Genomic DNA, 15,381 nt, shown 5'->3' with positions numbered 1-15,381 from the left:
AGCACCTGCCACACAACACCCCAGACTTAACAACTGTTGATAAAAAAGACAAAAAATTCTGCATAGCGGACACTGCTGGAGACAGCAGAATAGAAGAGAAAGAACTGGAGAAAATCACAAAATATAAAGACCTGCAAATATAAGTAGAATGACTATTGCAAAAGAAAGCAAAGGTAGTATCAATAGCTATAGGAGCCTTAGGTGCAATCCCAAAACATTTAGAGCACCCCGTGAAGACCATCGGCATTGACAGAATCACCATCAGTCAGTTGCAAAAGGCAGCTTTACTTGGAACAGCTTATATCCTGCATCGATACCTTTAGCACCATCAAACAGCAACATCTGCCTCTCCCAGGTCCTTGGGAAGGACTCAACAGGTGGATAAAAATGCCAAACCCAGCCTAAACATCTGGCTGACTGTGCGACCAACAACAACATCAACAATAATACCAAAACAAAACAGATTCCTAATGAAACAGAAATATATTTTCCCTGAGATGGGGAGATTTGTTCAGCTAGAACACTCATCATTCCCTGTGACATGATTAGGGCTTTTGATATGTGACTCAGCACTTAGGAGTGGGGAGCTCATTCCAAGAGATGTGCCTCCGTCTGCTGACTGCACAGCTCATTCAGCTGCTGAAACTCTATGCTGATTTGAGATTGTTAATAATTTAAACAACACTAATGAGATTTCAACAGCAGCAAAACAAAAACACAATCTTCTTGAGGGAGGTCTTCTCCCAGCCTAACTTGAATGTCGCCAGCTAATGGTTTCAGAAATAAGAAACATGGAATGAAATTAAATTTCTTCCTGGTCATAGTTTTGTTCTTACTCGTGACTTGTATTTATTTTCTGTTAACAATCCCCCTAGTTTTTTTAGCCCCCCTTACAGCAGTAGTATCAGAATATAAACTTTCTTTCCAGAACTTGTTTTCTTTTTGTAAGCAATTTGCACAGAGATTGTGCAAGGGCAGGAATTATTAAACTGTCACTCTCCCATCTAAGGTACCCTCAACTACGTGGTAGCTAAAAATATCCCTTCGATTCTTTTCGAAGCATGGATAGCCCTTGTAGCAATTTATTTATTTTACAAAATGCCCCTTAATTGATACATGCAATTAATCTTGATTTCAATTTGTCCTTGAACACCAGTAGCTGAAGTTGGAAAGGAAAGTTATTTTTTGTATCACATCCTGTTGGGAGAGATATTCATTCGCCAATTCCAGAATCAATTATTAGTATGTTATGATGATGGTTTCTATCTTCCACATATCTTTTTCTTCCAGCTACTGTTCCTCCACAGATTTAATTGTGAAACCTTCACGGCTTAGCACATAAAAAAGAGGAGGTGTTTCACTCACACGGTTGCAGCTACCATTTTAATTGTTTTGACCCCCTCTGCCCACCCCCCACATAGATGCCCCTCTTTGGCATCACCAGAACCAAAATGTGGATGAATGGGAAGATTAGGATGGTAGTGATGGGAAAGGAGGGTGAATCCATCTGAAATTTCATATCCCTCCCCACTGCCCTCAAAAGGGAAAACAAATTATCTTCAGAAATGAACGTCTGCACTCGAGTTTGTAATGAACTAAGATTTAAAGACAGCAAAAGCAGATTTATGGCTAGGATCACATATTTTGTTGAAAAAGCCATCATAATTGAGGTCATTATGTGAAAGCAAAGGTATATATTTAAACACGGAACTCTACACAGCTATGTAGAAAGAGAGATGTGACGAATGGCCAAGACAGAAAAAGCATATGGGTCTGTGACTGCAAAGTCCTCCTTCACATGGCTTATTTCTCTAAAATCAATTCCTAACTACCTTCCCCTTCAAACACTTTGAAGTCAGACTCTGGAACTGGAGAAACGTGCAAGAGACTTTTAGCTCCATCTTCTCTCTTGTACTGTATCTTTCTTTATTTCTCCCCAGCTAGCTCACACTTGCTGTTGAGACTGAACCAATCCATGCCTTCTTTCAGGCTATGTCCATACAACACACTTAACCAGGTTAAAGATAGCTTGTTAAAGTTGATTTTAACCTTGATCCTTTTTTTCTTTTTGATTGCTTTGCCAAAAAAATACATATTCCAGCCCTTTCAGTTCATTGATGGTGCAATATACTCTTTGAACTTAGGAAATGAGTGAACACAGTAACTGAACTGAGCGTGTGGCATGAATGCAACTTCCATGTGTAAAGGCAAGGATTTGCTGCTATCCCACTATATTGTTTGAATATTAAGGGTTGCCATCTCCATTGTGTTCCTCATCGTTTGTTACAGGAATGTCCCAAAAAGTAAATTATTTACTGTGTCATCTCAGTGTCATTAATCTGCCAGAATTCCTAGTCAGGGTGGCCACCAACAGAATATTTGAGCAGATCTATTGTCTTAGAAGGTAAACTAGCCAATCAGGGTTGGAAGCTAAGTGGGGTCATATCCAGTTTGAGGATCCGCTTGGATTGTAAATTATATAAGAAAGTTTTTTAAAAAACAGAAGAAGACAATGGCAAATTCCTTTCATACTCTTTACCAGAAAATTGCACAGGTGTCTGTGGTCACCTGGAACCCAGCTTGACTCAAAGGACACTTTCCTTTTTTGGCATGTTTAGCATACACATAAGAAACTGTGGTTGCCTTGCTCCGTCTAGTGGTGAAGATACACAAGTGAATTTATGCCTTAGTGCATGGGAAGCACACCAAACACATGTGAATACAGCATTATTGCCCCATGTAATGCTATATATTTTCAACTTCATGCATTTTTGTTTTGAGAATATCATGTGAAAAAGACCCATTACTATAAGAAGACCAGAGAGGCATCTCTCTTTTGGGGAGAGATGGGCTGCATTGCATACTCCAAAAAGAAGGGAGAGCCAGGATGGAAAAATGGTTGGAGTCAGGACAAAAACAAATATTAAAGACAGTTGCTATAATTACTTCCCATGTATTAAATCATTTTGCCATTCTGTCACATTAGAAATTATGATTTGGTAGCAATGTTTGAAGGAGCTTTGTTGCCTTCACCCAAAATGTTTGGGGACCATATCTGATCTCCAGTTGGGTATCCTGCACTAGCTAAATTGGGCCAGGAAAGGGCACCCAGCCTTGCACAACAGAGCCAACTCAGAGATGCAAGTCTTCCCTTCACTTGGTTGCTGTGTTTTTAATAACTTCTTACTTTTGAAAGGATAAAGTCTTCTGTGTTTGATCTGTGATGGTCATTCCCATGTGGAGGTGTCACCAAATGATGAGTTGTTTAGGTGAGCAAGACCCCAAACTTACAATATCCCAAGGACTACCCCTTTGTCTTGGCTTGTTTAGGAAGCCATGAACTGGAGCAGATGCAGCTCATTTTAGAAACGATTCCTGTTTTCCATGAAGAGGACAAGGAAGAGCTGCTCAAAGTGATGCCAACTTTCATCAATAGCACCTGGGAGGTGAAAAAGCCATTACGGAAGCTTCTTCCTGAAGTGAACAGCAAAGGTAAGGGGCCTTGGCATTTGGTGAGAGTCACTGAGATGGGGAGGTCTCCTTTGCTGGAAAATCTACTTATCCTAGTTAGGCTACATAAACAGCATGCTCAGTTTCAATGAGACCCCATCATTCTACATTCATTTCCCCGATCAGCCACAGCTTTTTTGAGAAATATTCTGTGAAGTTAAGCTGGTGCTGTAGACTTGATCATACCTCTGATGGGAAGATCACTGGAAAATTGATGTAAAAGAACATACACATAGACTAGGGAGCTAGTATCATGCAGTGGTTTGAACATTAGAGTAAGACCGAGAAAACAAATGAAAATCCTCACTTATGGGGTGATCTTGAACCTGTTAATTTAATTTATCTTGGATGGTTATTGTAAGAATAATAAAGAGAATCTATCTTCTGGGTAAAAGTCAGGGTCCAATTGCACTTCACCATAAAAAGCCTACTAATAAGATCTGTTTAATTAGTAGGCAAAACCCGCATGGCTTTCCTGGGGTGGCCCATCTTTAATGGAAAGTCCTATAGTGTGTGTATATACGTGTGTGTATGTATACAAACACACAGACACACACACACACACTCATTCTTCAAGCTGAGCTCAATTTCTGGTGATCTCATGGAGACATCCATGAAATTATTAAATGGGCGTAGAGATTTAGATATTCCAATCAGGATGCCCAGCTTTATTTGATCAATTCAAGTTTTAATATCACTGTTATTTTAAAGGCTCTACTGCTGTTTCTGAGTTTTTAATTGCTTCAAAGGTTATTTTGTAAACTGCCTTGAGAAGATTTCACCTCAAATGTCAGTGTAAAATGAACGTCAAAAAAGTTTTTAAAATAATGTATGAAAGATCCTTCAGGTTGTTCTAAACTTGTACCAACTTTTTCACTTTGCAAAAATTGAAACCCAAACATTCTATAAAAAGCTTCTCCTTAAACCAAACTGGAATATATTTATTTTTTGCCTGCAATCTTAAAAACAAATTGTAACCATCAGAAATCAAAGGCCTACTGTACTTTTTGATATTTGACCTGTTCTTTGATGATAATGTATAGTGATGTCCCACAGTAAATATTTGAAGTATTTTACCCACCCCCTGTCTGCATTTCCAAGTTAATGTCTTAAAAGAGTATTTAAGTAACTTAATTGTGTTTGGTTGATGCAAAAGTAAAGGCCAATGAATAGAAGCCTAAGGACTTCTGAGAGTGTTTTTAGGATAGGAAGCACCAATTTCAGAGCCATTTACTCTTCAATTGCACTGTTAGTGACAATCCAAAGACACTTATGGGAGACAAAGCTTCACTGAACACAACAAAGCTAATTTTTTGGAAAAGCAAGTTTAGGACTGGGCTCGCTGTCATGTTTGTCCAAACACCCATCTCCTTAGTTTCAGGAGTAACTCTTAATTTTAAAAGAACACAGGATTTGCCACTTGTCCAAAACTCATATTTCCCACTAAATATAATTAGAGATCTGCTTTTGAATCAAGAACAAGAACACTCCATAGTTAATGGATGTGGAGAGTAAGGAGGATGACCTTGATGGAGATGTGCAGACTCCATTGCCAAGGCAACAAGGGATAATACATTTTTTGAAGTTGAGAACATCTAGGTAACATTTGGAAGCAGCACAGCCACCTCCCTAGTTCACTGAACTATAAGGAGGAGGAGCTCAATCAGACTTGCACATTTCTATTGTTATAGCCAATCTCAATAAAAGTAGGTTTAGCCTCCTGGCGAAGTTGATTTCCTGGTCTGGTCTACCTAGAGAGACTGACAGTGGAGCTTCAAGGTTAATCTGTTCTCTGATTTCAGAAGGGATTCCATTTATTGTGCAGATAATGTACTCACAAGACTGGGGAAGGGGCTGTACTCTTGGTTTGATTATATATCTGCCTCTTGCAGCTATTGACTTTTTGGAGAAGATACTGACATTTAATCCCATGGACCGGTTGACAGCAGAGATGGGCCTTCAACATCCTTTTATGAGGCCATATTACTGTCCTGAGGATGAGCCTGTTTCCCAGCACCCTTTCCGGATTGAAGATGAAATTGATGACATTTTATTGATGGAAGCTAATCAGAGCCAGATGTCCAACTGGGACAGGTACATTTATTCACTAGGTTGAATTGTGCAGGAGCACAGAATGTCTGAGAGCAGAATCCTACTCATTAGACAACTTTCCTTGCTTTCTTCTTTACTTTTTAAGTTTCTAGCCCTTTTTAGAAGCTCTGGCTGTTAAATCTATGGCAAAGGTTGATAAACCCTCAGAAATCTGTGAAGTTAGTAATTAAGATTTCAAGAGGTTGAAAATTGGGTTTCTTCTTCCCCTGTCATGGGCTAGCGGTACATGCCATCAAATAAACTGAATGATGCAAAACAAAGAAAATTATGCAAATATTAAGATAATCTGTAGCATTGCACAATTTTGTTTTGTACTTTGACTTCTTTTGTGTGGAATTTTATATTTTACTGATTTTTAGTACAGAATGCAAATAAACCCTGAGAATCCAAATTAAACAAGATGAGGCATCGCTTGATATTACTCAAAGTTTCTGTCGCTGTCTAGGACAGGAACATCAGCCGCAGGGGTGAAAAGCTTTAAAATCTTTCAGAAAAAAAAATAAAGGAAGAAGCCCTCCAGCTGGTGATGGGAATATTTTACTAATATGTGCAGTATTTAATTTGTGTCTAACACTGTAGTTATTTCAAATAAATAGATATCAAGTAAGCTTATCCTCGGATTTGGAATGGCGACAAGAGAAATGCCATGATTTGGACGAGGTGCAACGTGATCCCCGAGCAGGATCAGAATCTATTGCTGAGGAAGCTCAAGTGGATCCACGCAAATATTCGCAGAGTAGCTCAGAAAGATTTTTGGAGCAATCGCATTCTTCAATGGACCGAGCGTTTGAAGGGGATTCTGGGCACTCATGTGATTATAAGGTGGGGTCACCTTCTTACTTAGACAAGTTGCTGTGGCGAGACAACAGGCTCCACCATTACTCTGAACCCAAGCTCATTCTAGACTTGTCCCACTGGAAAAGAGCATCTATTGCACCCGCAGCAGAGATAACTCTAGAAGAAGAACCATCCAACCTTTTTCTAGAGATCGCACAGTGGGTAACGAGTACCCAGACGGGACTCGAATGTCCCAATGCTCTTCCGGAGATTCAGGAACGGAGTTTGCCATCTTCTCCTCCGCATCTCCACAAAGAACCTAAGGAGGTTGACAAGAAAACTGACCCTCAGTTTGACCTGGATGTCTTCATTTCCAGGGCCTTAAAACTTTGCACAAAGCCGGAGGATCTGCCTGATAACAAACTCAAAGACATCAATGGAGCCTGTCTAGCAGAACACCCAAAAGAAATTGTACAGACAGAAGGGTATCATAAAGAGAGGTGGTAAATAAAGGGACAGAAGTAGGCTTATAGTATCCATGGCTAGTCTCCTCTAAAATTCAGTTTTAACACAGTACCCACAGAGTGATGAATTGTTACCAAGGTTTGAATGCACATGGAACACATCAGCTCTTTATCTGATAATTGTTGGAATGCCTTCAAATTAAAGGCAAGCACAATCCAAGATCTCGTTTTCTATGTCTTGGGAGCTACCTAAAAAGTAATCTGGAGATGTGAATGAAATACTGGGATTTTTTATGCTGCCTTAACAGTCTTGCCTTTACCTGTGGACATCAGCTTTCAGTCCAGAAAAATCCTTAAATCCAAAGGATGCTTTTCTGTTAATTCTGCAAGTATTTCATTCTGTTATGAGAATCATGCAGTGTTAGAGATTTTCCTGTGGAAAACCAGGCACCTCAGTTTGGAAGTATATGATCCATACTGGCCTGGCACTTTTCCTGAAAGCCCAAAGACTTTAATGTTTATTTCCTCTGTCATCCTTACTGCTACCTTTGCAAGGCCGGGCAGAATTACTATCCATGCATTTCATCAGCTATCCATAACCAAGCAGCCTCCAAATGTGTGGAACTTGCAAAGCTCAGAATTCCCACCCAACACAACTTTGGGAAATCTAGGGATTGCAGCCAGAACTCACGCAAGTGGCCCTAGATTGGGGAATGCCAAATTACAGAATGAAGCATTGGCTTAGAGCAGTGTTTCTCAACCTTGGCAACTTGAAGATGTGTGGACTTCATCTTCAAGTTGCCACGGTTGAGAAACACTGGCTTAAGAGGCATGACCTTACCAATTAATTAGCTGATGGCTGAGTTGAGAGCTGCAATGAGAAGTTTTGACATATGGCTCCTGCTCGTAACTATGGCATAGTAGTAGTTTGCTAGCGAGGGACCATAGCTGACTAGGAGATGTGTGCAGGAGGGTTTCTGTTACCTTCATTCAGTAGAAATATCAATGTCCTCATAGCTAACTGTGGGTGCCCATCCAACTCCCTGTCCTGTCTTAATTAGGGTGGGTGAGTTGGTAAAGATTCTTTCAGTTGTTTAAATAATAAATGAAAGCTGGCAAGCTGCAAAGCAAAACACCAGCTTATAGCATCATCTTTGGTTACCAAACCACATAGGCCTCCCTAGGATATAAAGACGTGTGTCTGTGGCCCAGAGCTTTGTTTAGGAGTATATCCACCCGCCCAGAAAAAAGGATAGATCACCTGAACATGATAAGGGAGTCTGGATAAGGTAGGCTGGATTTTTAAAAATTGCCCCTTTATCCATCTCCACCCTCTAGTGGGCTCACCTTCGGTCTGTTCTTTAAGTTTGATTTGCTTCGGTCTCCCCTCCTGATGGAGTACATATCTGTGCCGCAAAAGTCTGGACTACTTGGTGGCCTGTGAAGAGTTATTGTTTTCAGCATCCCTTTGCTGGTCATGGATCATCAGAAGTTTTGCAGCACAAATATTGGAGTCCTCCCTCCCAGTGGCACACGGATAGGACTTAGGCAGTAAGACTACACATTAGATTGACTTGGCTAGCTGCCAAGGAGTCCGGATGGAGTCAAGGCAGAATGGTCTGGGCAGGAAGAGAGCGAGGAAGGGAAACCGATACGTAGCTGTGCTCTGAGGCAACTTTGCAAAGATTTCTTCTTTCTCTTGATGGCGCTAAATGCAAATTTTAAAAGTTTAGTACCAGAACAGCTAATGCTGCCATGACCTGCTAGTAAAAAAGCCAAAAATCCCACATGTGTTCATGTATGAGTATATGTGCTTGGTGAGGAGAGAAGACAGAGAAAGTAGTGCATGTATATGAGAGAGAAGTGTGAATGTGTGTGAGGGGGAGAGGGTATGTGTACACATCCAGCTTTTCAATGATTTAGCTTTTGTTACTTGGAGGTATATTTAGTTGTAACAAAAATCACATCCTTTCTTTTGCCATATCCTCCTTTTCTAGCATATTTTCTTGGCCACTCTTAGATTAGAAGGGGATGGAAAGCAACTTCACCAGCCCTTTTGTGAGGTTCTGAGTCCCCTGGTGTCTTCTCAAAATTCCAGATCCAACCACCATCTCTAGAAGGTTGCTGTTTCCCATTTGTGTGGAAACCTTAGTTCAAAATACATCCAGCACCTTAATAAGTATTGAACATGGCAAGTTGGTAAAATTCTCTTGGCTGAAAGTTCATCAAAATGTGTTGAAGACTTTTGGAGAATTGACACAGATAGATGGCAAAAGCAAAAGGTGAATTCTAAATTTTAAATTTGAATGCTCCATTGTTACCAAATGTTGAACTTGTCTAGAAGCTGGTTCTGATACAACCAGCAAGTTTTTGAAAAACTGGGAATTAGGCTAAGAGTTCAAATGATAGAGATGGTCTTGTCAGACAATCAAAGTTCTGAAATAGAAACACGCTTTGCACCGAGGCTGGTGGTTCTTTGTCTGGCACACATTTTAAGAAGTAGATTCATGGTGGTCTCCCAGAATTATTAAAAACCAAACGTTTGCTCACTGAGGTACAATTACAGTACATGGTAAAGGAATCAATTAAAATTTCAAAGGAACTTAGCTAATTAAATAAGCATGCAGTGAATCTGTTTCATTCACATTTCTGTGCACCTTATTAATTGGTTGAGTTTAATGCATATATTGAAAAAAGTTGTTTACTTCTGCTTAATCACTTGATCATTTTTTAAAAAAATATTGAAAATCTGTAAATAGTATGCACTTTGCTTTAAAATACTTACTTGCGTCTTTTTGAAAATTGATTTAATGTCTTCTGTTCAAATGAAAAATGTATCCTGCTGACTATTTAGCTTTTAAAAGGCTCAGATATTACTTCCGCTGGATCCGCAGTTGAGAAAATATCTTTTAACAGGAATGCTCAAAATACGGTATGATGTCACATATCATTAGAACAGTGACAGAAAGGAATAATATATTTTGCTTGTACTGTGACTTTTTTATACTGTGGAACTGACATTGCTATCAAGAACATTCTTTCCTTTAAAAAAAGGGAGAAAAAAATAATTTTTTGTTGCGAGAAAGAAGGAATATGTATAAATGAAGGAAAACCAATAAGAAAGCAATGTATGATGTTTTATATTAATAACCAATGTTTCTAGCATCAGCCATCTTCAAATATGGTTACAATTTTAGCTTTGTGGCCTGGGTTTTAACTGCATGTAGTATTTATTGGGCAGGAGTGAAAACATTATTCTTTGCAGCTGAACTGCATGTTCAGAAAAAATATATAACACAATTGCTGAAAAAAGATGCAGATTTACAGTTGTCAGTACTTTCCTTCTGTTCTGCATTGTTAGCTTTAAGTAGAGATGACACAGAGGAACAGTTGAGGAAAATATATACAATATGTTCAGGTATTTAGAACATGGTCTAGAAAGAGCAACATGAAAAAACTCTGGAACAAATGTTCTGAAGTATTAATATACCTCAATCACAGCAGAAAAATGTAAACTAAAAAACCTTCTTGAGCCTAATTCAGACTTTGATAAAATGGGCACGGTATCCATCAGTTTATGATTTCCTGTGCTTTGGCAATTTGTATTTATATCCTTGAATAATGTATTAACAAACTTAAGCAAATTATTATTTATGCATGTATTGCTCTGGAGGAATTTTCTGACTGCCAGCCAGTGGAACAGATTGCCACATGAAGTGGTGAGTTCTCCTTCCCTGGAGGTCTTCAAGCAGAGGTTGGAGGGTCATCTATCAGAGATGTTCTGGTGGGTCCTGCACTGGCAGGGGGTTGGACTAGATGACCTGTGAGGTCCTTTCCAATTCTAATGATTCTATAGCAGGGTTTCTCAACCTTGGCAGCCTTAAGCTGTGTGGACTTCAACTCCCAGAATTCCCCAGCCCAAGGTTGAGAAACACTGTTCTATAGTCTTCTGGGTTCTGCTATTTGTCGTCTTTGCTGTCCTAGCTTGGTCATTGGTTCCCTGACTATATCAGCCAGCTTTCTACAGTACTGGACTTTTCAGATATATGGGATCTCAAGGCCCATCACTTCCACACTGAGCATTATGGAAATGGAAATCTAACAGAAGGAAAATTGACAGCGAGTTAAGTGTGAGGAGATGGGGCAGATCCTTCAGCTGAGTTCTGGGCAGATATGCTGATTAAGCCCAGCCCTAAGGAAGAAGTTAGGGGAAAGCTAGGAGTCAAGTAAGGTCCCTCATTTGCTGGAGTTGCGATAGTACTTAGTGTTGATCCACCATTCCAAAAGCTGCTCAAGCCATTGGGCTGATAACACTTACAGTTTTCTGTCTAAAATAGACAACAGAACTGGGGATTGATAAGGCATTAAAAGTTAAAATCTCCTTTAAGTACAGCTTGACTCTTGATAACTTTATGGACAAGCCCATACAGTTTCCTTGGCTGGAAAACATAAGTAGTTTGCTACTGCAATCTTCAGGGTTTTTTTGAAACTTCTTGGGATGGGCTTATGGTCTCCCATCCAAATACTGATCCTGCATAGCTTTTGAGCCTGAACAAGGGCATCCATGTGCAGCCACTCCTTAGTGGGTCATAATTCATGGTTAGGGAAAAAGAGCATTTAACTGAGTCAAAAATTGTGTACTGTAGGCTACTTGAAATGAAAGTCTTAATGGGAGGAGGAAGAAACGAAACATTAATTTGCACACCTGCCTTTCATTTTAGGGGGAAATTACCCCCTTGGGGAGGGAAATGAGAGACGTGGGTAAGTACATTGTTGAATTGCCAGGTGTAGAACTAGAGATGATATAATTGGGAATCCAGTCCTAGGAGGTAGTGGCCAGCCTTGTTGGGATCAGAAATGGTTAGTCTTTGGATGGGAGACCACCAGGGAATCACAGGCTGTACACTATAGTAGGAAGGCAAGAAACATTCCAGAAGAAGGCAATTACAAACCAATTCCATAGTGTTGCCAGGAGAATTGCACAGAGGTACTGTATGTTCATAAAGTTACCCATAACTAAGCTTGATTCAACGGAACCTTTTTATTCTTGCTATCTTCTGTTGGCAGTGGCTACATCATTCTTGGTTACTTGTGCATTTAAATCACCTGCTGTCTGTTAACTACGTCTCGGTGTGATTGCTGAGGTCCATCAGGCCACGCTGATGGGGTTGCTAACATCGAAATGGCTTTAGCACTTGCCTCCAGCTCCAGACACACACAGTTGATTTATAAATCAGCTGATTTGGAAATAGAGTGGATGAAGCGGGTCTCCTTTATCCTACAAGCACCTTGAGGCTCACTTCAGTCAGGCAACCTTCCGATAGGTTGGCACTGCGACATCCAACTTTCCCTGTGCTGTAGCATCCCAACACATCTAGAAGGTGCTAAATCAAAGTAGACTGGCTGGCGAGTCTAAAGCTTCCAGCATGATTGCAGAGTTGAACTGTATCTATTTGGGCTAACTCTGATCACTGTAACTACTACGCCACACTACCCTGTTTCTTTAAAAAAAAAAAAAAAAAGCAATGAAATAAAAACACAGTTCACCCTCTTCACTAGAAAGGGGTTCTCAGTTTGCTTTGTTATGATGGATAACTTGATATGCTAGACGCCTAACCTGAAGATGGGTGAAGACCTCCGCTTCCATTTATCTTCAAAGCGCTTTGACTCTTCTATGCATCCCTTCTCTGGCTCATATCCTGAAAAACGGAGATTGAGAGAGAAGCATCTCCAAAGACGAGATCTGGCTCCAGGGTTTTCTTCTAAGAGCAATTCAGATGATGCTTACATTTGTGATGAGCACTTGAACCCTCTGGATGTGTTATGTCCCTCTCTATTACATTTTGTAATCATAGTTTAATCCTGGAAAAAAATAATAAATCAGACCTAAAGCTAGCAAAAAGTTGTGGGCATTTAAAATGAATAAGTGAAACTTCTTTGTACAAATCAAAATATATATGTTCTTAATTAAAATATTATTGTAAATACATATATGCATCATCATCACTACCTTAAATGCTTATATTCTGCCTTCGAACCAAGTTTTCCAAGTAGACTTTTCTGGGAATGCTCTGAAAGCTTTAAATTTTCAGTTTAAATCTTGTTCACAGAACATAAAATGCGGTATTCTTGAGACAAGAAATCAGTGACATGTCAGCACTTTATAGGTTCAAAACTCAATTCAAATGCCAATAATTGGCAGAATATGTGGCATTTTGTTTCATCTCAAAAGAAGAGCATCTTCATTTTACCAGAAGATATGGATTTTTAGGTTTAACATGTCTCCTGAAAGGGTTGCAATCCCAAAATAACTGATTTAAATATTTATTAACAAAGCCTTTGCCCATTTAATCTAAAATATGCATTCATATGCATCCTGGCCACTTAGCTTTAACACTGTGCTTGGCTTTCTGTTGGATTCTGTCTCTCTTAGGAAGTTTAAATTATGGATTTCAAAATTATATCCCCTTTATACCAGCACGGCTTCTCACACAGAATTCTGAGAAATGTAGATTGTAAGGTTCTTTGGGGAATTCCCGTTAGAAATGTCTGGCCTTGACACCTTTGCAGGACCTGCCCTCTACTTGTGTGGAATGATGGCTAAAATAATTATAGAAATTTTTGCTGCTTACAATATAGTTCATAATACAACACATCACCTTTTGCAACAGTTATTATTAGGCATTATAGTTAAAGGTGATGCATTCTATATGTACAGTCACCTAATGGGCATATGTACATCCAATGAGTTCCACACAGAGCAAAAACTGCCTTCTGCTGGTCCGTGTAAGTACATCTTACACCATAGTTCATATTACAATACATCCCATTTTGCAACCATTATTTATTTATTTAAATTTATTGGCCGCCCAACTTCAGGGGACTCTGGGTAGCACACAAAGCTAAAAAGACATAAAAATAGCTAAAGATATTAAATCAACAGGGAGCCTAGACTGAAATGCTCTAATAACAAAATCCATAAAACAAAACAAAATTTATTGGCATTATAGTTAGAATCTGGATCGCTCCTAAAACTAATGCATTGTATATAGTAACCTAAGTGCACGGGTCTATGAGTCCAGTGCCCACTAGAAGGTTTGAAATTCATAGTATGATTTGGCCATGCATATCTGACAGACAAAACTGGTTGTGTACTGCCTTCTGCTGGTCAGTGTAAGTACATATTATAACACAGTTCAGTATCTCATGGGGGAAGAGGGAAAGGAACCTTGTGAGAGTTCACTAATTTCTGATTTTACAATGTTTAAGTAGACTGTATGGGCAGGTTTTTTTCTTTTCTTTCTTTCTTTTTTTTTTGTTTGACCAAAGTTGGTCTTTACCAGTTGCAACATATACCCAACCCAGCAGTGTTGATGAAGCAAATATTACACGCTATGGTAACTGACAAGGCTTAGCTCAGCCTTCACGACCTGGCATCTTCCATTTGGGTTGGCCATGCAGACTAGGGATTGTGTGAGTTGAAATCCAGCACACTTGGAGAACACTTTTTGGGCTCTAAACTACTTGTACATTCATCTTTGGTTTTGGTGTGATAACTATCAAAAGCAGTAGGAGGTAAGACTTGACTTTCACAGCTCAGCCAAGCTTGGAATCCTTCTGAACTGCACACACTTTTTTAAAAAATCCACCTCGTTGTTTGTATCAATGTGAAGTCTGAAGACATCTGACTCACCGAATTGAAGCCAGACATGTCAGGGTTTGCTCATTGGGTAATTGGGAATGGTCTTTAGAATCCTGTGAATCCCAAGGAGGAGGAAGCAGGGTCCAGATTAGGGATGTGAAGTATGAAAACGCCCCATGCACAAACTACCTTGATTTGTGCAAAGCAGTTGCTTTTTGAGAGTTCTATGCCTCAAACGAAACATGTGCTTTGCGATGTTTTGGTCTTTACACGGAATGGAATGGGGCTGTTTAGTCCCTGCTACAGACCTAAATGTGGTTCCGGGCAGAAATAGTGCAGAGCGTGTGTGTGTGTGTAAGAACGGGAAAAAGCCAAGGCTGAGATGTTCCCCTAGAGTTGGTGAAGACAGAGATTGTTATCAGCAGTGGCTGAAGGAAGATGGGGAAGAAGGAAAGGGAAAGGGCTGAGAAAGGGCTAGTTTTCCAGAGTCCATTGGAGTTGGGCGGACAATAAATTTAAATAAATAAAATAAAATGGGAAGCGGTTGGTGTAGTCCATGAGGAGGAGGTGGGGAAGGAAAGAATGACCCACTAACCTTGCTCTACTCACCCTGTAAATTCCTTCCAGCTTTCACACTGGCGATGCGTGTTTTTTCTTTGCAATTGCCATTGGGATGACGAAAGTGAAGAAAACCACCTTTTTATCCATTCTGCTGTACATGACCATCTGCATAGGCTTCTCTGCCTCTTCTCCAATGTATCCTCAGTTCACATAGTGTTAACTTCCAGGATTATCGAATTATATTTAAATAGAAAATGAAAGACTTTGACTTATCACATGATTGCTTAAATTTTCTAATGAACTTTGATTGTGAAA

General features: G+C 39.7%; 1 protein-coding gene across 1 annotated transcript in view; it reads left to right on the top strand.

Annotated features, from left to right (window-relative positions):
* The window catches only part of MAPK4 (mitogen-activated protein kinase 4), a 67,958-nt gene extending 60,335 nt beyond the window's left edge, over window positions 1-7,623 (top strand). Inside the window, exons 4-6 of the mRNA XM_088152797.1 lie at window positions 3,331-3,492; window positions 5,403-5,604; window positions 6,219-7,623. Of these exons, the coding sequence (XP_088008923.1) occupies window positions 3,331-3,492; window positions 5,403-5,604; window positions 6,219-6,906 (1,052 nt within the window). The 3' untranslated portion in view covers window positions 6,907-7,623. The remainder of the gene's footprint in view (window positions 1-3,330; window positions 3,493-5,402; window positions 5,605-6,218) is intronic.
* The last annotated feature ends 7,758 nt before the right edge of the window (window positions 7,624-15,381 follow it).

The sequence above is a fragment of the Python bivittatus genome, unplaced genomic scaffold (genome assembly GCF_059951505.1).
Source record: "Python bivittatus isolate LINGU-HERP-01145 unplaced genomic scaffold, Pbiv_v1 ctg000570_np1212, whole genome shotgun sequence".
NCBI classification, from domain to species: domain Eukaryota; kingdom Metazoa; phylum Chordata; class Lepidosauria; order Squamata; family Pythonidae; genus Python; species Python bivittatus.
The sequence above is the reverse complement of the archived record's forward strand: the minus strand, read 5'-3'. Positions and strand labels throughout refer to the sequence as shown.